Source organism: Gadus macrocephalus, chromosome 11, assembly GCF_031168955.1.
Source record: "Gadus macrocephalus chromosome 11, ASM3116895v1".
Taxonomy (NCBI): Eukaryota; Metazoa; Chordata; class Actinopteri; order Gadiformes; family Gadidae; genus Gadus; species Gadus macrocephalus.
The window spans coordinates 6,455,445-6,480,100 of record NC_082392.1 but is presented as its reverse complement, the minus strand read 5'-3'; the positions used below and the strand labels follow the sequence as shown (position 1 = coordinate 6,480,100).

Here is a 24,656-nt window from a genome sequence, read left to right as displayed (position 1 = left end):
AACCGTTGTTTTACTGAGCCAACCTCAACACATCGTCACGCAGCAAATCTGAAACTTAATTTACTTTTTAAGATAACTAGCTTGTATGCTACCGATTACAACACCGAATTCACAATTGGATTACTATTTTTAACTGACGGGACTAGCGACAATGTCTGTGTGTGCGATTACCGTTCATACTTTGAGTGGATGATTAAGACAGGCCCGTCTGTGGTGCGACAGGAGACGGAGGAGACAGTCGAAGGTCTTTATTTGATGCACAATGCTAATGTGCTTGGCCATTGAGGTTGTGTTCCCCCCTTTACAATGAATGATTTTCGCCCTTTTCAGCCATCCTCGCGAGCAAAGTTAACCGCCAGACTTCACTCGTTTTACTTGTAATACATGTTTTCCGTGACGCAACTCGAAGGACACAACATTACGTTACAGGACAAAAAAAATAATAAATGAGCGACGGGACTCGATAGTGGTATCGATAAGCCCAAACGTTAATGATTTTCGGGTTTTGAAAAAGGAACCGGGTCCTTGACAGAACCGGGTTTCGATCCCCATCCCTAACTGTGACTGCGACTGGTTGCTCAGACCTTCCTCATGGTTAACCGGCCAGCCATCACCGATTTAAATGTTTTCCCTGATCATCCCTGGAAGATCCTCCACTCTGCGTTCCTTCTCAAGATTTCCTCCTTGGTAATTAAGGTTTTTTCTTTCCTGCTGGGGGGCTAGGGTCAGGGGGGAGTCATAAACACACGGCCTGTTAAGCCCTTTCAAACTGGACCTGTGATTAAGTCCTAGACAAATAAGTTGGAAATGAATTGAACTGAGCAGTGTTTCCGCTAGAAGAAATTGGTGCCGGTCATGTGACCGGGAAGGTTTCATTTTACCGGTCAAATTGGAAAAAAATGGTCTAATTGTTTATTGCACTTAAAAAAATTTATAGGCAGGCTATATAAAGAAGAAGAAGTGTGTGGTCATATTTTGATTCGCCATGGTTGTTAAATATCGGTACTCCGCAAACCTTGCCGCCGGCTTTCACTAGCTTGCTGCAGTTTAGTTCATAAACCTACGGTAGTCTATAGCGATCAATTTGAGCGAGTGCACGAAATGTAACAACTTATTTATTTTATCACACAGGCTACGCTACAATCAAAACCCTCATTGTTTTACATGAATTGGCTAAACAAATGACCACTGTAGCATATTTAAACACAATTCAAATGAACACATTCAAAAGTATTTCTGCTCAATTTAAAAGGTTGAATCTCCTCGTGACTGAATGTTTTTATACAGCGCGCATCTGTATGAGCGCAGGTTTGACGGGCTCCACTTTTTTCTGTGGAGAACCAGCGCCTTGAATATTCCACATAAAACGAAACCGGATCGTTTTCACCCGTTTCGGCTCTGTGTGGACGGGGCCTTATTTCCAATCGGTCATTCTGACCGGAGACATTTAGAATACAACTGAGTCTTCAGTGACACAACTTTGCTCGTAAATGTGTGTGGACTCAACCTCTCAGCGTGCGAGTCACCGTCCGGCCCCTTAACGGGGGCCCAGATGACCTCAAGTTTCCTTCAGCACCATCGGCCCCCACAGGGTACACAAGATCATTCCCATCACATCATCAATGCGCTTTACAGCTCTCGTATATCATTCCTAATTGGTCGTGCACTTTGATCATTGTATTTCCACCAGCTGGGATACAGCGGCTCTCCCCTGGCTGGGAACTCCCCTCCCCAAGTGCAGCCCACTGCCATACCACACGTCCACACAGGATGATGAATACAAATGAGTCGTGCCGAGTCATGTTTCTTAAATCCAGAGTATGGTGGAAACTCCCACACTACTCTGGGACTTATACCAAGTACCTATTGTAGTAAGTATAAGTAAAGGCTTACGGGCGTCTCTGTTGGTCTGTAGTGCTTGTGTGCTGATTTACAGTCATGTCGGCCACTAACTCTTTGCTGCCAGACACACAATGATTCTCAGAATCCTAGTTATTTTTATGTAATAATTGGCCTAATCGGCAAAAGGAAGTTGTTCTGACTTATTATATTGTTAATAAAATATAGGGTTAGGTATGCATGTATGTATATATATATTTTTTTTCTTTTTACAATATAGGCCTATTTATATTTTTATATAAGTATAGGAAGTAAAAGTCAAATCTTGTTGTATGAATAAAGAAAATCAACCAATGACAGTTACTCACAAGGGCAATTCTTTGGTGAGTGGGTCCCACACTTTAGGATCCTGGCTGTTGAACCAGTTGAACACCTCCTCCAGCAGCTGAGGAGGAGAACATGAGGAGAACAACATTCAGTCACAGTCCCCAGCGCGGCCCCGGCGTGACTCATCTCACAGTCAACTTTGGGTTTTCCACAAACAAAACAAAACAAAATCGGCATAAACAAGTAAAGACGATTTAGCGGCATCTAGTGGCGAGATTGCAGCTTGCAACCATCTGAATAACCCTCCCCCCCACAATATGACAAGTGATGAGGTGCTTTGGTAGATTGATAAATGTAATAACCTATTTAGCCTGCATAGGTCATAGTTAAAAAGAGAAATAGCGACAAGGTTTGTTACAATTAAAAACACATCTTATCTAGCCCAATGTAGATATCTCATCTCATCTCATTTTCGTCCGCTTATCGGGGTCGGGTCGTGGGGGGAGCAGCTCAAGCAGGGGGCCCCAGACTTCCCTTTCCCGGGCCACATTGACCAGCTCTGACGGGGGGATCCCGAGGCGTTCCCAGGCCAGTGTTGAGATATAATCTCTCCACCTAGTCCTGGGTCTTCCCCGAGGTCTCCTCCCCACTGGACGTGCCTGAAACACCTCCCAAGGAAGGCGCCCAGTGGGCATCCTTACCAGATGCCCGAACCACCTCAGCTGACTCCTTTCTAAGTAAAGGAGCAGCGGCTCTAATCCGAGTTCCTCACGGATGGCTGAGCTTCTCACCCTATCCCTAAGGGAGACGCCAGCCACCCTTCTGAGAAAACTCATCTCGGCCGCTTGTACCCGCTTCACTGATAGTGACAGCTCTTTGGATCTCATGCTGAGAGTTGACAGCTACAGATTCCAAATGCAAATAGCACACTTGAAATTAACTGTAGACCTTTTATCTACTCCTTGTAAATGGGATTATGAGGGAATAACACACACCTGGCCATGGAACAGCTGAGCAGTCAATTGTCCCATTACTATTGGTCCCTCAAAAAGTGGGAGGCACATATACAAACTGTTGTAATTCCAGTAGTTAAAGCACATCTTGTTCGTTTCATTTCAAATTAGGGTTGCCGCGGTATACTATATTTATACTATATATATATTTTTTGTAATAAAAAACAAATTCAGTAAAAATTAATAATATAATTATAATTAAGAAAATAACATGTGTACAATAGGCCACAGTTCTGCTCTGTGCGGGAGAATTGTCGCGCCGAGAATTGACGTGCTTCCTTACAAGACCGGTAACCATAGCAACGCCGGTAAACAAACCCCGCGAAGCCCGATCCCTACGTGAGCTCCCCGCGCTACGGCCATCCGGAGGCACACAGAGCTTTTGGCTGTGATATTATGATATATAAAATTATATTATACTATTATAAGACGCCGAGAATTGGCGCGCTGCCAGCCGCTGTCACCGAGTGTGAGAGGAGAGTTGACGGAGAAGATGGCGGTTGACCTATAGTTTCAAAGTTAATACCGTTTAAACCGGTAATACCGGTGTTGACACAAGCGTATTACTCGGTGTGAAAATGTCCACACAGCGGCAACCCTATTTCAAATACATTGTGGTGGTGTATAGAGCCAAAAAGATTGGAATTTTGTGAATGTCCCAATATTTATGGACCTGACTGTAGTTTCCCGTTCGAGCAAGTGAAGAAAAAGAAGAGCTACTTTCGTATGTTCCTTCAGCATCCAAAAACGGGCATAGTGCCAGGTAAATGTTAAAGAGCCCATGCCATTAAAATCACATTTTTCCTATTGTTTGTTAAATAACATAGGTCTGAATAAGTTTGTGAGCTGTGGTAAGTTTGAAATCTATGCAGTTTGTCTGCTGAATGCAATAGGCAATGAAAGGAAAAAGGCAGAAGAAATGAGCCGATCTGGATAAGGTGACACTGTGACGTAGCGTTGTCAAACTATTATTCATGGCCCTGCCCACTTGGTTGGTTCGTAACCACCCACAAGAATTCTGAAGGAGTCGTGATTGAGCTAGTGCTAAATGCAAATACGTGTACGGTAGTTGCTTAGTTCGTAGTAACAGGCTAGTTACAGAATTTTGAATGCAATGGCAGAACGACATCGAAGTACATGAACTGCGACATGCTGCCTGCCGCCGGTTGCCGCGAGGCACCACCGCCGCGAAGCACCACCGCCCGGCAGTGGGCAGCCGGGCGGTGGTGCCTCGCGCCGGCAGCAGGCAGCGCGCGGTTCTGTCTACTACAGATTGATGTGGAAGTGGAAGAACCAGAGACGTCGGAGAACCCGACGAAGTCCTTTGTGATTCATTATATCAAAAGCTATTATATAGCTTTTGGCCGTGATAATATGTATTATTTGATATAGATATGTATTATATGATATTATTTAGATATAGAGCTCCAGGACTGTAACGCAAGTGTTGTACACTTCCTTGTTATTTGGATAACCGTTCTGCTGTTGGTGTGATGGCGCATAACACGTCGGACTCTCGTCTCTGGTATTTCTACAACGAGACTCGTAGTGGGGGTTATCTCAGCCATGGTTGAGAATGAATTGGGGGAAAGGAACTTTGGCTTTGACTCCCTGAAGTAGGCATGAACCACGACATGGAGGAGAAAGGGATTGTTGACCGCGGTCGTCTCCCGCCGGAGCCTCGCTGCCGATGGACCCCCCGCCTCGGCTTCAGGAGGCGGTGATTAGCGCTGACCGCTGCCGAGGCGGTGGGAAGCAGGGCTCAAGCGGGATACATTCGCGGCCAACAATCCCCTTCTCCTCCATGTCATGGTTCATGTACTTCAGGGAGTCAAAGCCAAAGTTCCTTTCCCCCAATTCATTCTCAACCATGGCTGAGATAACCCCCAATACGAGTCTCGTTGTAGAAATACCAGAGACCAGAGTCCGACGTGTTATGCTCCATCACACCAACAGCAGAACGGTTATCCAAATAACAAGGAAGTGTACAACACTTGCGTTACAGTCCTGGGGCTCTACATCTAAATAATATCATATAATATATAGATATCTATATCAAATAATACATATTATCACGGCCAAAAGCTGTGTGCACCTCCAGACGATATAATGAATCACAAAGGACTTCGTTGGGTTCTCCGACGTCTCTGGTTCTTCCACTTCCACATCAATCTGAAGAAGACGCGGTCATTTGAGATTCATAATAGCCTATCGTCTGGAGGCTCACACAGCTGTTGGCCATAATATATATTATATATTATATGATATAGATATCTATGTATAATATGGGTTTCTAAGAGCCATTGCGATACATCCACCGTAAACAGAGCGCATGGTACCGTGGCTACAAGCTGCTCAGGGCCAGGTGATAATATATATTATATGATATAGATATCTATGTATAATATGGGTTTCTAAGAGCCATTGTGATACATCCACCGTAAACAGAGCGCATGGTACCGTGGCTACAAGCTGCTCAGGGCCAGGTGATAATATATATTATATATTATATTATATAGATATGTATAATATGGGTTTCTACGAGCCATTGCGATACATCCTCCGTAAACAGCGCATGGTACTGTGGCTACAAGCTGCTCAGGGCCACACCCCCACCCCCCTCCCTGACCTGCCTTGACACGCCCACCGTAACCAGAGCGCATGGTACTGTGGCTACAAGCTGCTCAGGGCCACACCCCCACCCCCCTCCTTGACCTGCCTTGACACGCCCACCGAAACAGCGTGTTTGGGGGAAGCTCAATGTGCGACTGGTTCGGAGTGGCTGTAACTCTGCACCACGGCTGAATTTCGGGGACGTCTTTGATATACCTATATTAAAGCATCCATAAAATAGCATGGCATGGGATCTTTAAGGAAGTAAATAATTAAATAAAAACACCGGAAAATGAGACGCCGCCAACAAAAAGGAAACAAAAAGGCAAAGGGAGTTTCCATGGGTCTGTGTAGACAGCCGGTATTGTGTGAAGCGGTTTTGACTACCCTGCAATCTGATTCATCAACACAATTTCAACACATTACGGTTGAGGTGTGTTGAGGACAGTTTAGGAAGCTGTATTGAATAAAATGACAACCATATGTCGCTATCGATATCTGTGCGAGAACCGCACTTAAAATCTACGTTCCTGCTGCCATCTGTTTTAGGGAATTCAAATTATTCTGTTTTAGTCTACAAATTACAACCCACAGACTTCACGTGGAATTGTGTCAGGACAATCACCACAAATCAATAAATATACATACAAATACACATTCTGATAGCTGGAGCAGGTGCCAATAGTGGGCTGTTACTTACTACAGGTAATTATTTGCTGATAATTTTGCATTATAGCGAATCGGGATGCAATTAATAGTTTGAAATATTCACCAAAAATCAATACAAATAAATGTAGTCATTCTGATTGCTGTGGGAGGCCCTATATGAATAGCTAAATTAAATAATTTTGTGGCCCTAGTGTTTCTTCTATTGGTCTTTCTGCTTTGACAGCAATAATAAGTGTTATGTTTTGTATTTGAATAAATTATTATTATTCAACAAATACTTGTTGGTTTTATACATTTTCTTAATAGGCCTACATTTTCCATTTTGGGCAAATATGTTTTGCTATCGAGGGAGTAAAACACAACTTAGCTTAAGAAGCTTAATGTCGAGGCCTGGGGTTGAGTGCTGCAGACAGACGTACCTTTAGGTAATAGGAGCGCGCGAGGGCCGTGGGCCTCCTGTCCATGGGGATATCTTCCTCCTCCTCTTCCTCCAGCCTCTTGCGCACCACTTGCACCACATCCTCATGGAAGGTTTTCTACAGTGGAGACACACAAAAGACACCTTGTTTAGTCTAAAATCCAAAACCCAAACAGCTTGGTGCTGGAACTAAACACCACAGGCACACATTTACAGGCACAGGTAAGGTAAGGTAACTTTATTTGTACCCGAGGGTAGATTTGGTTGCAGATAGAAAGAAAGAATTGGCTGCATACACACACACGCAGACAACATTAACATCATTGACAGACAGAGACATAAAAGTGACATAACAGTGCTCCAGACATAGGAACATGGATAAAAAGCATACAAAAGGTTATTACTATCAAAAGATAGATAAATACTAAATGCAAGCCATCATGGCAGATACAAAAAACAAGGTCAGAATAAATAAATAAATAAAAAGATGAAGAAGGCCATACAATCCATAGGTTAATGGGGCACAGTGGGGCACAAGATTTGACGTCTACGGCGTTCTGTTCAGCCTCTGCCATGAAAGTTTATGAAAAAAGAGGAAACCATGCAGGAAGCATGAGCAGACAAAGCCTCACCAGAGTCGTATAGAGGCCTTTGTCAAACTTCTTCCCAACCGCCCGCAGATCGCAGGCGGGCTGCACTTCCAAGGCGCCGTCAGGGACAACCGAGTTGGCACACTGCGGGGATAAAAGCAGCCATCACCACAATGACTCACTATCAGGATGCGCATCACGTAAAGCCGCGGGTTCATGTCCTCGGATCGCCTCCCACCCCTCATACCCACTTATTGCATGTTGTACGTCCTGGCACTTAATGTGCACACTTATTGTATGTTGTACGGCACTTAAAAATAGTACTTAAGATTATGAAGCATCTTATACAAGCTATCTCTGTCCATACGGGGAATGGGTTAACCTAACGATTGTTAGTGATTGGCACTTGGTTCTATGAACACCCTTACAGTACGGCCGGCGATATATTGGTTATTTCTCCCTCTTCTAACAAATGTACTTGGATAAAAGCGTCTGGTAAACGCCCTGAATGTTAACGTGGATCTGTGCAGGCGAGGCGGATCATAGGGCCTACCTGGGAGCAGGTGACCAGGTGCTGCGTGAGCGTGGAGGAGAGCAGGCAGGCCAGGACCTTCTCCACGCCGGCCCGTAGCTCTATGTAGAGCAGCTCCCGCCACGCGCTGGGCTGCGTGAGGCTGCAGGGCCGGCAGGAGTACACCACGCTCTCGGGGAGGCTGGACAGGATCTCGTAGAGGTCGTCTGTGAAGAGGAGCGCCAGCGTCAAAACCCAAGGTCCCCTGATCGGGGCTTCACACCAACCCCTCTGTTACGCATTCAGCCCATTCCAGCCCCGAATCTGAGCTTCACACCAATGCTGGCGGTATGCGGCTCGGGAGGTAGAGCGGGTCGGCTGGTAACCGTAAAAGATGCTCGTTTGAGATGTCGAAGTGTCCCTGATCAAGACGCCTCGCACTGACTGCTCCCGACGAGCTGGCTGTCGCCTTGCATGGCTGACACCGCCGTCGGTGTGTGAATGTGTGCATGCATGGGTGAACGTTAAAAGCGCTATACAATATTGCTCGAGTGTAGACTGGGTAGCTCTGCCCATTGCTCTTCTTCCGCCCGAAGAGTAATACATTTATTTTTTGCGTCGACAAATATGACTTTCTATGAACAATGCAATAATCAATGCAGCTTGCATTATAACACAATATGGAAGCATGCAAAAAAATAGGTTTCAGTTTTATTTTATTTCTAATCTTTCTTTTCTGTGTCATTAAAGGAAAAGCGGCTCTTGAATTAGAAGGAGTTCTTGTGTCTTGCTGTGAGTTTGCACGCATGCTATGCGTAGGCTGAATCGCAATCGTGAGAAGACGAATCAGATTGGCCAATACACACTGAAGATAAATTCAATAATTTAAAATTACAAAAATTATCCCTCTCTGGCGAACAGAATGTTGCAGCAGGCAAAAAAAAAAAAGGAAAGTTTTTTTTTTTTTTAATTACGATTATTAATTTATCTGCATCGAGACAGAATCGTTCTAGCGGGAATCGCGATGCGTCGAAGAATCGATTATTTTTCCCACCCCTAATATAAATACAGTCCATTTACAAACCGTCCATTACGCATTAGACCATTCAAGGCCCTACCTGACTGCCACACCAACCCTTAATTACTCATAAGTCATTAACTCATTAATTACTCAAACCTCTGCATTGAACTACAGAGGTTTCAGTTAATACCAACACAAGTTTTGACTTGTTTAAATCAACCGATACTCTGGGAACAGAGACATGAGGAAACACGGTGGAATGCATTAACGGTCATGGGGATGGATATCATTACGGTCTTAACGTTAAGATAACATTACCACTTCTCATCGATACCGCTCATCTATCCGGAACTTTGATTGTACTTTTATTGGTTATTTTAGAAGAAAGAACAAATTTAGAAACACCTTATATAAAAATATATAAAAATTTTTGTTGTATTCAATTCAATAAATGAAAATACAGTTACACAGAATAGTGCATCAATTGGCCTAGTCTTGAATAGCGTTAGTTGCCCATAGAAGAGCGTTGCGATTTCATTGAGACTTTCCACAATGTACAAACCGCCTTCTTAGTTTCATGACCATCTGCAGAAGGCTACCCATTCAACAGGGGTGTGTTTTAACAGGGCCGTCGGTTGGCCGTGTTTCCAATGAGCGCGCTCACACTAGCACCACCGCACAGCCACCCTATATCACCTCCAGCACTGCCCAAAGCCTTTATCCATCAACCGCCATTGAAATCTATTGAACTGGAGTCACCAGTTCTCTGTCTACTACGCGTCTACTATTGGCTCATCTGATGTGACACCTGCTTACAGCTCTCCGCAAACTGACACAAAGAGTGCAACTGAAAGAGATTCCTCTGCATTATTTCAATTAAAAACACATTTAAGCAGGTCCTCCAATTCAGAATTTACTGGAAAACACGACGAGGTCAACTAAACGCCCGCATCCCTGTTATTAAAGGTAATAGGAACACGCTGGCACGGCGCCACTTTCAGCCTACATTGTTTGGAGAGAAACCTGATATATGTTTTGCACGGTTGATCGAGCCTGAAAGAATCATTTTCTCTCCTTTGTGAGAGAAGAATGCAACCTCAAATACAGGCACGGACAGGGAGGACTTTTCTCCTTTTCAATTTGTTTTAATTCCAAGAGACTCTGGAATAGCATAAAACGCAACCTAATGCGAGTCGTAAAAACTATAACAACCTTTACCTCACCTAAAAATATTTCCTTAATTTATGTCCCAATATTGTCAGCGGCCGTTGCGTCCGAGCTTATCGATATGCCTTGTGTGACGGCCCTCTGACTGTTTATAGGTAACCTGGGCCAGGTCCTCTGCTCCTCGCCAGGTCTCTCCTCTCAGGTGGTTCCGGGTGGGCGGAGCTGCCCAATCAACCCCAATCAGAGGGTGGCAGATCAATTATGTTTACTTTTCAATCTAAACCTTGGTGTGTCTCCATATTTGTTATGGCCAAGAGCCGGGCCGTGACACTTGTGTAATAACTCCGCCCTCGGGTCCGTTTTGTGTCTGGTTTCGGTACGTCTACCTGCATATGCATTGTCACAATTGAGAGTCACACCTAGGCTTTGGACGCACGCACGCACGGTACGAGTCATCGGTGGCTCAGCAGAATTCCCAGGAACCCAGATGCCTTACCCGTGAGATCCTCGCACTTAGCGTGCACCCAGTGGTTGCATGTGCCGCATTGCATCATCTGGCTGTCGTAGTCGTTGTCCTCGTAGCACTTGAAGCAGATGGGGCAGTAGTTACCTGGAGAGGGAAACAGTTGTTTTGTGTTAGCGCCGGGTCTGGGTGCAGAAAGAGCAGGGCAGTACCTCACCGTTTAGCAGACGCTTTTATGCAAAGCGACCTACAATAAGTACACTTGTCAGAAGTAAGAGAAACAATATATCGCTGTCGGTATGGTAAGGATGTTCACAGAACCAAATGCCAAGCACTAACTATTGTTAGGTTAACACACAATAAGTGTGTAAGAGGGATGTGGGGAGGCAAATAGTCCAAAGAAAGTGTCCTTAAAATTAAGAACATTCAATGCGAGTGTGTGTGGAGGACGGCTGGTTTAAGCAGCCTCATCTGGCCAGGTCTGATTGGACTCTGGGGCTTGCTGAGGCTGCACATCTCTTGCACGTTGAGTAATCAGTGTGCATGGGTTAAACCAGCCATCACCACACACACACACACACACACACACACACACACACACACACACACACACACACACACACACACACACACACACACACACACACACACACACACACACACACACACACACACACACACACACACACGCTAGGGTGAGATCTCCTGGATGCTAGTGCAGCACCCCAAACTTTTGCAAACACCACCAAAATGCTTCTACACATCTGACTGCTGGTAGTTGCATCCTCTGTAATGAAAGACTCGCCATGCTTCTCTTCTGAACAACCCACATGCAATCAAAAGTATATATCGCCCTCTGCTGTTTAAAACTGTGTTTTTTTTTAATGATTATTTATTGCCCAGGGTAACTACCCTGGGCATAACACAGTCTGGACTCTAACCCTGGTCATAACACAGCCCTGACTCTTACCCTGGTCATAACACAGTCTGGACTCTTACCCTGGTCATAACACAGCCCTGACTCTTACCCTGGGCATAACACAGTCTGGACTCTAACCCTGGTCATAACACAGCCCTGACTCTTACCCTGGTAATAGGTCACTTACCCTGGTCGTAGAGCTTGGAGCAGTCTGGGCATAGGCCTTTGTCATGATTCCAGTCTGTGTCCCAGCTCTTCCCTGGCGTGACCCCACAGCTTTTACACCGGATGCACGTCATGCACACCTGCACAGCGGAGCGGGAGGCGAATGTGAGGCGCTGCGTGAAACCTCCTTTCTGCGCCAACTCATACGCTTGTTGGGATTCTCCAACAACAATGCTGCAGACAGTAGGTGGTCCTTTGGCATGCGTTTTGGATTGGTCCTGCGAGTTTTAATTCCCTAGACACTGGGCTGTAGCCATGGAGTTAAAATGTTGGTAAGCAAATATGCTGGTGCCACTGAGATTTTACGACATTCAACCAGACCTTAAATACATTTGTACTGCAGTACACGTCCTTGAATGCTCCCTTGGATGTGACCCATAATGCCGTCAGTCCATTGCTGGAACCGAGTCTTTATACCTTGATCCAACACAGCTGCTTCTAGCAAAAGGGCTTCTAGTCCTGAACTCACCCACGCCTTCCTCTTCTTGTTGTGCTTCGGATAGTTGGAGCCCAGGCAGGAGTCATGGTAGCAGTTCTGGCAGCGATCACACTCCAACAGAGCCTAGGAAAGGGGGTAACCAGTGTTTGATTAGCAAGCCTTTGACAAAGCCTATGATGATAGATCAGCAACATTTGCTAAGAGTCCTCTGGGTAGGCTGGTAGACTGATCTATCTAGCATACATCTAGGTGGACACACCCACTTGTGATGTCACTAAGGAACAGGGAATTGTCAAATGGTCTATAAAGGCTACGCACACTCAAATCTGCTGGCAATAAATCACCCCTTTAAGACACTGCAGAGGCTGGGACAGGTAGAGTATCAATCACAATCCTTTGACAAAGAGAGCTTTTAAACCCTGAATCGGGGTGGCAGCTACAGAACATGATGATAGATCATGTTATGTAGTGAACATGGTGATAGATCATGTTCTGTAGTGTGTGTGTGTGTGTGTGTGTGTGTGTGTGTGTGTGTGTGTGTGTGTGTGTGTGTGTGTGTGTGTGTGTGTGTGTGTGTGAAAGCACCTTTGAGTGTTTGTTCTTCTTGCCGCACACATGACAGAACTTGCACCGTCGACAGCACCAGTTCTCCTTGTTCTCCTCCGACGGCCGCTCGGCCGGGTCGAGACAGAACCCGTGGAAGGGCTCGCAGCACACCTGGCAGTAGAGCATCTGTCCACAGAGCATAGGGCAGCCGTTAAGGTGGATCGATGCTACATTCATCCCCTCTGGGAAATTCTGGCATCCAGTTGCTCGCCAATTCAGTCAACAGACAACAAATGGACAAATTGACATGAACAAAATGGACAAACCGTAAAAGTCAATCAAATAAGTCAACAAAAAGTGAGCAATATTGCACATCGTTGACATTGCATCTAAAAAAAGAGCCAGAGGTAGATGTAAGAAAATGAATATTACGTAATTGCACATTGTCCAGTGTATGGGGGGGGTGGGGAGGGGAGAACGCATGCCAGAACTGTCGTGTTATCGAAGGCCTCTCTGTTTGGTTTGGCATGCCGCGCCACGGGCGACCTTCAACAGACGACGTGGCTCTCCGGCGGGTCTCGGGGCGTTTACCTCGTGTTGTCCTTTGCTGGCGCAGAGCAGGCAGACGCAGGGCGGCAGGGGTGGGCCGGAGGTCAGGATGCTGAGGCCACCCATCGACCACACGTTCTCCAGGGCGCAGTCCTCCTGCAGAGGACCACGAAACACACACAGAGGGTGAGGGAACGGTCCTTCTGGGCCGATCCCCTCACCGCTGCTCATACGCTGTTCTTTACATCAGACTGAGTCGTTTGTGGTTAAAGGCTGGCTACAGAAAAGGACAGCTTCCCAAGTTTTTGTTTCTATCGTTACCAGGCAAAGACAGAATCATTGTTCTTAACCTAACCGCCAACATGTATTTCAAAATTTTTCATATTCTAAATATCTGCATAAAGAAATTAACAGGCGGAGGGCACTTGTTTCTCCATCAGGTGGTTTATAAGTGTCGTCATTTGATTCATGTGATTGGATGATTGAGAAAAACCCAAATGACTGATGATTCGAGTTTTTCTTGAACTCGGGGCATTCAGGGCACAGAGAGAGAGGGGAACGCTTCACTCTCATTGATAACCATCACAAACAGCTGCCCCACGCTGCAGCAACAGAGGCAGAGATGCTGATGCTGACGCTACAGTTAATGCCATTTCCTGTGAATCACTCTTGGTTCACTCTGTGAAACACACATTTACTGTCTTGGATGAATACAAAATATCTTAATTGAAATCAGCTGCGGGGCTCGGATTCAAGCATGTAGAGGGTGAAAAGTCGACACTGCCCTCTAGTGGTCAAACGTATGTTAGGGCTTGAGGATCTACGTTGTTTTAAAACACGCCACTGACCTCTAGTGTTCACTAAATATGTTGTGGTAACAAACGGCAGCGTTCAAAAACTCTGCCAAGCATTTGTCAAATTTACATCAGTGTCAGCAATGATTTACATAGAGCATTTTGAAGGCTAGATTTGAATAGTTTTACATTGGATGCAAATATTGTAATAGTGTTCGAACCCTGATATGAATATAAAAGGAAAGAGACTGATCCTGGTGCAACAAGCATGGATATAAAAATAAGGCACAAGAGTATGTATTTATTGTTGTATGCATGTCAATGACGGCAACCATTGCACTCCTGCCCATCCCTGGAAGGAGGGGTCCCCCACTCTGCGTTCCTTCTCAAGATCTCCTCGCTCATGAAGAGTTTTCACTTGCCCTCAGAGGGGCTAGAATCAGGGGAGTGTCGTAAGCATATGGCCTGATAAGCCTGTTGGGACTGTACCCGTTATCAAGGGCTATACAAATAAAATTGAATCGAATTGAAAAGCCCAATAACCTGGTTATTCCAACAGTAGCGCTATAATGTGACCCTAGCTCCCCCCCTTGTTGTACAGTTAGTTGTACTCATGCACCTGCATCTCCCACCCCTACCGTACACACCTGGGCAGCGGGGGGAAGGGGGGGGGGGAGGCGGCTCTCCTACCTTGAAGTCCACCCGGATCTTATGGGTCGGTTCCGAGGGCTCTTGGTCCCGCTGCTCAAAGCCGTGGGCCAGGGCGGCCAGGACGCTGGGCGGGGTCTCCTCCAGGGGCGCCTGCGGGCAGCCAATCAGACACGACTACATCACACTCCTGTTTTGCTCAACGTATCGACTCCCATCAGATATTTGCAAACCAAAAATGATCCAGAACTGCCTTTAGGCCTCTTATCTAAAGAGGCACTGTGCAAAGACACATTGGGACATTATTCACACACAGCATTCCACGGCGTCATGGCAACGGAGAGAGGGGGGGGGGGGGGGGGGGGGGGTGGAGCCACACCTTGTCGGCCTTGCGGCGGCACGGAGTGACGCGGTGCGAGCTGGACCGGCGGTGACGGACCTCCTCGTCCGAGATGTCCCCCAGGAAGCCGTCCAGAGACACGAAATCTGGAAGGGGGAAACGGGGGATGAGACCGGGGCCCCTAGGAGAGCAAGACTGCTGGATGGAGGACCCTTTAACACCACCCTGGAGCGCACCGCCTTTAACATGAGCAAGACATGACCCCAGAATAGCACGTCTGGTAGATGAAGGACCCTTACACCACCCGGGAGTACTCCACCTCATACATAACATGCTCATAATACTGCCATCACTGTACCGGCCTGCAGCGTTTCATATATAGGATTTATATTGTTTTACTATGGGATTATTTAACGATTAACAGTTTTGGGATTAATGATTGTTTGATACATTGGTCCTCAAGAAAAACTGTTTAATAGGGACACACTGCCCACTGGTGATGTGACTTTTTAAACTAGCTTGATTAAAGCGTTTAATTAACTACCTTGATTAAAACATTTATTAATAACCTTGATTCAAACATTTTATTAACTACCTTGATTCAAACGTTGCATTAACTACCTTGATTAAAAGCGTTGGGTTGTGACTTATTAACTACCTTGAACATAATGCTTAATTACCTAGCTCGATTAAAACGCTGGGCCATGTGACTTAAAAACGACCTTGACGAAACCTTGGTTCGCGCGGCTCGTTAACCGGCTTGATCAGAACGCGGCCAATCAGCTACCTTGGTTGAAGCGCGGCCCGTGGCCCCGCCTGCGGGCCGGCGACGTGGAGCTGGGCGCTGCCTTGATGTCCAGGTCCGAGTCGTAGTCCAGCAGGTCGAAGTAGATGCGGGGCTTGACCACACGCTTGGGCTGCTTCCTGACGGACAGGCTTTGTCCGTCGGCAGGGAGACCCCCCGGGGAGCCCTCGTCCCCCTCCTCGTTACTGGAGTGACCGGCACTCAGCGACGCGCGCCTGCGTTTAGAGGGACCTGGGAGGGGGGGGGGGGGGGGGAGGGGGAGAGAGAGAGAGAGGGCTTTAGGGAGAGCGGTGGCGGCAGCGATGGGATGTTCGTCATGGCAGCTGGGATGTCGTGTACAGGATGCGTCAGGAGAGGAAGTCACCTTTCGGAACGATTTTCCCGCTCAGACGCCGAGCCTTGCGCTCCTCGATCTGATCGCATCTCTTGTACCTTGGGGTGGAAACAACGAGGATTAGAACCCGGCTCAACGTTCACGTGAGGCACGGATCATAACGACTGGAAATCTTTGGAGTTGGACTATTTTTAGCGTTGAGATTATTGTGGTTTAATCATCATCTAAAAAGGCTTAAACCCGTAGACTTACACGCAGCACTGGCGTTTGGTGTTGGGCCCGCCGAACTTGGGCTTGTCCATACAGTTGATGCACTTGCCGCAGTCGTCCTCGTGGTTGCAGCCCTTGCAGATGCCGCACCTCTTGGAGCGGTAGCCAAACGGCCCCAGGCCTTTCCTCTTCAGGAAGCTGGACGGTTTCCGCACCTTGGTGACCTTCTGGTCCGACAGCGCCGGGCTGTCCGACTCCGACGGAGACCCGACATCTGGCGAGAGAACACCCCAAGATGTCAGAGTTTGAACCCACGATGCACGGCGGCGGCCCCGTCTAGCATCAGTCCCATAGTAATAATAATAATACTGGGTTGAATTTATATAGCGCTTTTCTAGACACTCAAAGACGCTTTACAGTGAAGGGGGGACCTCACTAACCACCACCAGTGTGTAGCACCCACTTCGGTGATGCACGGCAGCCAATCTGCGCCAGAACGCTCACCACACACACCAGCTTGTGGTGGAGAGTGAGGGAATTAATGAGTCAGACAATTATAAATGATCAATTACACAGGAGGATGATTAGGGGGCCAGATTGAATAAGCCTGGTTGGGCCAGAACACCGGGGAAGCCCCTACCCTTTGCGATAAGTGCCCTGGGATCTTTAATGACCTCAGTGAGTCAGGACCTCGGTTTTACGTCTCCTCCGAGGGACGGACCTGCTGGCCATCCCCCGCATCAGACTGCGGACCTTTGGGGACAGGGCATTCTCTGCCATGCTCCCACACTCAGCCTACCCAACACATTCATTTTCACAGAGTCTTCTGACCCCTAATCCCCCCCCCCCCCCCCCCCCCACTCCCTGGCCCCCCGATATTTTTTCTAAGCGACCTTGGGTATGATAAAAGGCGCTATATAAATCTAAACTATTATTATTATTATTTTTATTATCCCAGCCACACAGCCGAAACACAACGGCACTGTCGCTGTACCCTTAGCGATGTCTGACGGCGAGATCCCCGTGCGTTCGTGCAGAGGCAGTGCGCTGAGCCGGGGGATGTCGTCGGGCACCAGGGCCCGGGGCTGCCCCAGGACCACCGCCGCCGCCCGGCACACGTGCTTGATGCGTGGCCCGCCCGCCCGGCGGAACTCCTGGCACAGCGGAGACACGATCTGGAGCTAGGGAGGGGGGGGGAGAGACGGTGGACAGTGAATACGGCTTCCTCAAGCGGTGTCCTGCGTTATGATGGGGGGTGTGGGGGTGGGGGATGTTGCGACGCTGCAGAGAAAGGCTTCATCTGTATACGCTTTGCCTCTCCTCACTCCCTGGGCATCGGGGATCAGGGTTCTTACTTGTCCTTGGGGCGGTTCCGTTTTGACAGGGACCTGGTCCACGGGCGGATCCTTTCGATTCCTCCGCCGTCTCTTGGAGGTGACGTCTCTGGCCGTTGCGCCGGACGGGCCTGACAGCAGCTAAAGGGTGGGGAGATTTGCATTTACATTCAGCTGACGCTTTCATCCAAAGGGACTTACAATTAGTACATTTGTCGTAAAAAAGTTTAACAATATATCGCTGTCGGTACAGTAAGGATGTTCATAGAACCAAGTGCCAAGCACTAACGTCCCTAGGTTAACCCATTCCCTGTATACAACAAGATAGCTAGGATAAGATGCTACACAACTGAGTACTATAACTACACAAAACACACAATAAGTGCGTAAATTGATAGATCATGGCTTCGGGAGGGAGAAACTAAAGCATGTTACACTGCCCAAAAAACCTTGAATATCCCATGGTCTTACCCCTGATGATTTGAGCTGCTTCTGCTGGTCGATTTTAATGAGCTGGACCTTGGCCTTCTTCAGGAGGTTGAACATGCGCTTGTTTGCACCGGTGAGCCGCATCTTCTGTGACGCTCCTTTCTCCTCGGACTCAGGATGGCCGAGTCCGTCCGCGACGCCAAACTCATTGGCAGACAGCTCTGTTAAATGGAGGGACAAACACCACTTTCATTGACTGTTGCACTGTTATAACATGGAACGTGTGACACATCACTTTAGATATTAAAAACATGAAAACGTGAAGCATCACAGGCAGGATCTTACCCGTGGGCTCCTCTTTCCCGGTGAAGCGCAGGGGCCCGCTGTCGCTGAGCGCGAGAAGTTTGGAGCCTGTCCGGACGCACACAGACACCTTCCTGACCACGCCGGGGCTGTCGAGGTCCTCGATCTTCAGCTTGGCCTTGCCCTTCTCCGTGTTGGTGGTCCTCTGTCGGAGGCTGATGCTCTTCACCTCGTCGTCCAGCCCCTCCGCCAGGTCGACGGGCGGCGGGGGCGGTCTGCTCCTGAAGCTCTCCGTCACCGCTTTGCTTTTGCTCCGAGGCAGTCCCGGGTGCAGCTTTTTCAGCCGTTTGTAGATCTTGAGGTGGACCGCCTGCTTGTTGAACTTCGACGGTCGCTTCTTCTTCGGGACCGTCTGGCTGTTGCTCGACGGCGAGGGAGGCAATTCAAACGCGCTGGGCGAAAACGTATTCTCGAACTTGCCCTCGGCTGGTTTGGAGAGTGTGTACACCTCCTCCCCGGACTCGCCCGGCACGTGCCACTTGAAGCTGGGGTTCCTCAGTAGTGACCTCCTCTTCCCAGACTTTGCCGTCCTCTTCTCGAAGAGGACCTTCCCACCGACGTCCGCGTCGACTTCGTCCAGGCCCTGGATGGAGAACAGGTCCACGTCGAAGTGAGCGTCTCCCAGGAGGTCTTCCTCCAGAGGCAGGCATGGGGAGAGCTCCCTCGCCGCCTCCGCCGCCTCCTCCTCCTCCTCCTCCTCCTCCTCGTCCAGTTTCTTCACCGGCCGTGGCGGCGGCGGTGGCAGACCCAGATGTAGCCCTTTCTTTGGAGAGTTCCTTCGTGGTAACACAGACATGCCGGCGTCGTCCATGAACCGCTGTGGGGTCTTGATGACGCGGGAGGAGCGAGCGCTGACCACCGGCATGATGAAGTGTTTGATGTTCTTGAGGAACTTTGCTTTTCCGGGCTGAGCATCGAGCACGTCCAACTGGCTATCGTCTACCAACGTGTCGGTTTCCTCCTGCTTCAGGTCTTCCTTGTCAAACACCATTTCTACAATTTTGGATATTTTCTTGGATTGGGATTTGGGCTTTTTGGAGCCAAGCATCTTTAGACCTTTTTGCCTTCTTTTGAACTTTTTATGCACTCCAATTAATTTCGATCGAGAGGACTGCGTCGTGGACAACGCAGTGAGGTCGGGGAAATCCTCAAACAGGTCGAGGTTCTCACTCAGTGGGATCTCAGGGAAGAGGTCATCAGAATCCATTTGTTTCCTGGACCTCTGCTTTTGCTTCGGACGCTGTCCGATCAAACTTCGCCGTCTCTTTTTCCCAGGTTTGCTCGGTTTCTTCGGTAGACATGATTTCTGAAGACCAATGGATGGCGGCTCTGTTGGCACGGCGACCGACTCGATGTCATCGATGGCGTGGATTTCAGGTTCCTCTTTAACCACAGGGAGATCTCCCACCTCAGCCTCCTCAGGCACAGTGTCGTCCTCCTGCACCTCCGTCTGTTCACACTCCTGAGAAACAACAGCGGTGGCTTCTTTTACCTGAGACAAAGCGCTATTACTTTCCACCGCTTGCGCACTAGCGGCCTCCAATGTCGTCGGCTCCTTGGTGGAGACGACCTCCGGCGACGCGGACTTCTTCCTCTTCCTCGACGAGAGCTTGGTTTTCCGTCTCCTCGCTTTGGGCTGCAAAGACTTGACCTCGCTCAGCGGCGGCTTGGCCTCGTTCATCTCAGCCTGCGCTGGGCCCTCCATCAGAACGGGATGAGGAGGATCTGGATCAGGATCCTCGGAAGCTTTCTTCGAGACTGGGGCTTCAGTGACCGGAGCTTCAGGAACGACCGGAACTTCAGGAACGACCGGCACTTCAGGGACGACTGCTTCGGGAACCACGGCCTCCGCGACGACCGCCTCTGGAACCACAGCTTCTGAGAGGAGTGGCGGGGTCTCCTCAGACACGGCCTGGGGACAGGGGACTTCTTGGGGTACGTTAGAAGATGTGTCACCTTCGGTCGGAGCTGCAGTGGAGTTCTCCGCAAGAACTTGGGGCGTACTGTCATCATCTCTACTCGTTCTCAGCCGTCGCTTCGAAGTCAGCGATGTCTTGGGGGCGCTACACTTTTTGGTTGGCAGGGTGAAGGTAGGGTTGGGTGGTCTTCTCCTCAGCCTGCTTGTGGGCAACTCCGGGGGCTTCTCTGGGGCTTCCTCACACCCTTGCTTCTCCTCCTCCTTGACCTCCACGGACTCTTTAACGTCCTCGTCCTTCTCCTCGATGAAAGGGCTGGCTTGCTGAATTAAAAAGGAGGGCTTGGAGCTTTTGTGTTTACCTGGCGACGAGACCTTCTTGATCTGAAGAGGTGGAACTTTCCCACAGTCTGCTTTGGGGCCGTCTTGGGAATTGGAATGGGATGTTTGCTCCACTTCAACTTCCACCTGTAAGGAGGACTTGTCCTCTGACGGTACGGCACTGTTCAGCAGGGAACGGTTCTCACTGTATGTATCCGCTCTGTCGATCTTTTGTTGATCCGAATTTGCTTTGTCTGCATTTTTCTCTGAACCGCCTAAACATTTAATGACACTGGTCTCAGAAAGAGTGGAAGACTTCACATCAGGCCCCATTTTCTCCTCCGCCAATGGAATGGAAGTGTCAGTGTCCTGTGCTTGGCTTTCGCCTTTCACCAGTGTGATGGTCCAGACAAACTTGCTCCTCTTTTTCTTTCGAGCCCTCTTCGCCGGGATGTCCAATTTGGGATTCCTAATTCGGAACAATTTAAATCCTGGTATTCTCATTTCCTCCTTATCTGACAACACATCATCACCAGTTTCATTTCCCTTATCGGGGAACACAGATAATTTATCATCGACGTCTGGTCTTGTGATGTCCTTGTTTAGCCTCTTGCTCTGCCTCCGGCCTTCCCTCCCACCTAACGGTTTGGTCTGCTCTGTCCTGGAAACCCTTAATGTTGATTCAGCCATGCTAACTTTGTTTGTACTCTGATCTTCTGGTTCAACCGCACAATCTACGGCCGTTTTAGGGGCTGTGTTCCTAGCTCTACTCCTCTTACGGAACGGTTTATCCCCATCTGTGATTTTTCCCGGGGTCTTCTGTGATTTCGGCGCGAATTTATCCAAATTCGATTCAGGTTCGGCTTTTCCGCTCTCAGACGCCCGGTCGGGTTGGTCGTCTGGCTTTCCCTCCTCTACTATTTGGTCGTCCACCTCCGCTTTGGCACTCGCCTCGACACCGGGGGACGCCGTCTTCGCTGCAGACCTCCCTCGTCGCCTGGTCGGTTCGGCGTCTTCCCCCCCGGTGTCGTGTCTATCGTTGGGGGGCTCCGTTTTTAATTTGACGTGAGCACTAGAGATCTGGTCACCTTGAATCTCCTTAGCTTGCTCCTGATCCTGAAATCCTTTAATCTTCAACTTCCTCATCGTCTTCTTATGAGCCCCCTTTTCACTTTTCACCTTCTTCTTGGCCACCAGCTTGATGGTAATCCGGGGGGAAGTTATGGAGGCTCCATTTTTGGTGGATTGTCTCTCCGTAGCATTTTTTCCTTTCGGACATCCCTTCCTGCCGTCCTTGGCTGGCTCTGTGTCAGGAAACAAGGTGTAGGCCTCCAGTGCAGGGTTTACATCGTTCTCAGGGTCTTGAACGGAAAGCCCCGTCCCACCTTCCCCCTCGTCAGGCGGGGGCTTCTCTTTCTGCCTCTTAGATTTGGTGCTGACAGGATCACCTAGACAACAGAACACAATACCAACGTATGAGACTAGTGTATTAACTCCACCGATAGGAAGGCCGTGTTGGAGGATTTCCGAATGTGAGATATGTATTTTGCTGTCTGCATGTTCAAACACTTGTGTAATTGTTCATTTAAACATATTGCGTACCTTTAGTGGGGTTCTTTCGTGACCGCAGGGGTCCTTTATACCCCTTTCTTTCAGCTTCAAACCCTCTGAAGTCATCACCCTAGAAACAACACAAAGCCATTAACACGCAAAACAACCCTATATCCACACTGTATGATGCTAATCCTCATAGGGCCATGTAGGATAAACGCCTATGGCTGAAAATGTGCAACAACCAAGTAATTAACGAGGATCAAAATACAAATACAGATCTTATCAGTATTACACGTGTTACAATTAACTAAAATATGACCAATCTAGATGCAACTGGGGGTAGCAGTGTCCTTCTACCTCACACTGCAACACATGAACCGAATGAATGGCTGGATCACATCAGATTCGTTTCCAATGCATTACAAAAACCAACAACTTTTTTACTAATTCATTTGGAAGAGTTAGCCTGTTTCTCAATGCTTTTTCTTAAAGGGTGTTTAGTTATATTTTAATTCAATTACATACATATTTACATTTCAGAGCAAATAATTGTTTTCATTAAACATGCACATTTGCATTCACACACACACATTCTCGCCCCCCTTTATATAAGCTAAAGGCATATAAATACAAGCAGATCTAGATCTAGATGCAACTGCGGGATATAGCCTTATGTCCTTCTACCTCACACTGCAACACATGAACCGAATGAATGGCTGGATCACATCAGATTAGTTTCCAATGCATTACGAAAAGGACTTTTAACGAAATGTCATTATTCCCTCGAAAAGTTATCATTACAACCAATTTATAGTGTTCCCTCCAAATCAGCAGTGGTGTCATATGTGCAGAAGCGGCCTGGAAGCACACAACGTTACAGCCCATGTATATGTGGTACTAACGAGCATATAGCATATAGGTACGAGGCTGTACCTGTAATAAGGTAGAGTTATATGTAGCTCAGTGGATTAAAACGCATACAAACTAGCAACTAACTACAGCCCTTCCCCCTCCACCGAGCCCATTTAAAGTGTTCCCTACTCCAGCCAGGCGAGCTAACGCTGGCTACACACAGTAACGCTAGCTCTGGTACATAGCATGGTGGACTACACTACAATGCATCTTTGTATGTCACCTTGCAAAGTCTGATACGGGCACATGTATGTTATCCTTAGTAAGTTCTGGACAGCATATCTCACAGCTGGACATGGGGTCCCAGAGGGGAAACAACCAGCGTTAGCTTCTGCATCGGCGGTCCACCTCTTTGTGTTGGCTAACGTTAGCGGCTAACTCCTTTAGCTGGTGATACGGTAACGGGCCTATGCGAACCGATTACGTATTATATTAGAAGTCCCACCTGTGTGTACAAACTATCGCTCTTTGTGCATTGCTTAATTAAAAAAAAAAATACTTTTTTTTAAACACGGGGCTAAGTTTGCAGGAAAAAAACTGAAACTGTTGAAACATTAACGCTAAGCGAACTTAATGCCCCGTCCCCTTGAGCCAAGCATGTGTTGTGGTGCGATCGCCTGTCGGCCCACAACTGAAGCAAAACGCTGCTTATAACACGTATAAATACACAACGGAAGACAAGCACATCCACCGTGAGAGGCACGGCGGATCGGGTTCTCCGGCGGGGCTTCAGGCTCAGTAGGGAGCGTCAGCCGCCCGACCAGCCCGGAGCTCCGCCGGACGTTAGCGGGATGATGTTGACGTTTCTGCCCGGTAGTCACGATGTCAGGGGACGGCACACACTACACACTCACACACAGACACACAATGTGGAAAGAATTAAGTAAAGGTACTGACTCCTGAGTGGGTTTGGGACCTCACCTCTTCACTCCCACTCGAGCTGTCCCACCCGGCCTGACCGAGGCGCTTGTGGTCCGCCTCTATCCCCAGCAGGCGCCAGTGAGACGGGTCTTCGTTTAACGCGAGGCACGGCGGCGGGTTGGCGGGCCTCGGGCCTCCGTGGGTCACGTCGTCCGCTTCTGGTCCCGATCGCCCGAGTTGCCATCGCTTGTCGGAGTGCAGACGGCTGCGAGAATAGCGAGGCCGGCCGGGGAAACGACCCCGAGCCGCAGCAGCAGTACCACCACCCTGTCCTCCCACGGCAGCCGCGGTTGCTGGTCCGCATCCCGCTGCCGCCATCATTGCTTCAACAACAACACGGATAGCGTAGCAGTCCGAGGAGACGCAGGAGGGAAGGCGGGAGATGGGCGGGGGGGCAGGTGTTGCCAGATTGGGACCGATTTCCCGCCCAATCTGGCATCACTGGCTGAGGTGGTACTCTCCAGCCA

At 48.4% G+C, this 24,656-nt stretch overlaps 1 protein-coding gene across 2 annotated transcripts in view; it reads right to left on the bottom strand.

Annotated features, from left to right (window-relative positions):
* Positions 1 to 24,547, bottom strand: part of kmt2bb (lysine (K)-specific methyltransferase 2Bb) — a 55,771-nt gene extending 31,224 nt beyond the window's left edge. The window contains exons 1-20 of one of the 2 annotated variants that reach the window (XM_060064242.1): positions 24,166 to 24,547; positions 22,405 to 22,483; positions 18,549 to 22,250; positions 18,246 to 18,424; positions 17,796 to 17,915; positions 17,435 to 17,621; positions 16,483 to 16,714; positions 16,261 to 16,328; positions 15,879 to 16,127; positions 15,131 to 15,237; positions 14,794 to 14,904; positions 13,352 to 13,465; positions 12,800 to 12,946; positions 12,245 to 12,337; positions 11,738 to 11,855; positions 10,665 to 10,778; positions 8,023 to 8,207; positions 7,512 to 7,613; positions 6,881 to 6,997; positions 2,208 to 2,284 (exon numbers count right to left, since the gene is read on the bottom strand). In XM_060064242.1, coding sequence (XP_059920225.1) covers positions 2,208 to 2,284; positions 6,881 to 6,997; positions 7,512 to 7,613; positions 8,023 to 8,207; positions 10,665 to 10,778; positions 11,738 to 11,855; positions 12,245 to 12,337; positions 12,800 to 12,946; positions 13,352 to 13,465; positions 14,794 to 14,904; positions 15,131 to 15,237; positions 15,879 to 16,127; positions 16,261 to 16,328; positions 16,483 to 16,714; positions 17,435 to 17,621; positions 17,796 to 17,915; positions 18,246 to 18,424; positions 18,549 to 22,250; positions 22,405 to 22,483; positions 24,166 to 24,510 — 6,446 coding nt within the window. In that variant the 5' untranslated portion in view covers positions 24,511 to 24,547. The remainder of the gene's footprint in view (positions 1 to 2,207; positions 2,285 to 6,880; positions 6,998 to 7,511; positions 7,614 to 8,022; positions 8,208 to 10,664; positions 10,779 to 11,737; positions 11,856 to 12,244; positions 12,338 to 12,799; positions 12,947 to 13,351; positions 13,466 to 14,793; positions 14,905 to 15,130; positions 15,238 to 15,878; positions 16,128 to 16,260; positions 16,329 to 16,482; positions 16,715 to 17,434; positions 17,622 to 17,795; positions 17,916 to 18,245; positions 18,425 to 18,548; positions 22,251 to 22,404; positions 22,484 to 24,165) is intronic. The other variant, XM_060064243.1, reaches the window with a different exon arrangement.
* Positions 24,548 to 24,656: the final 109 nt, after the last annotated feature.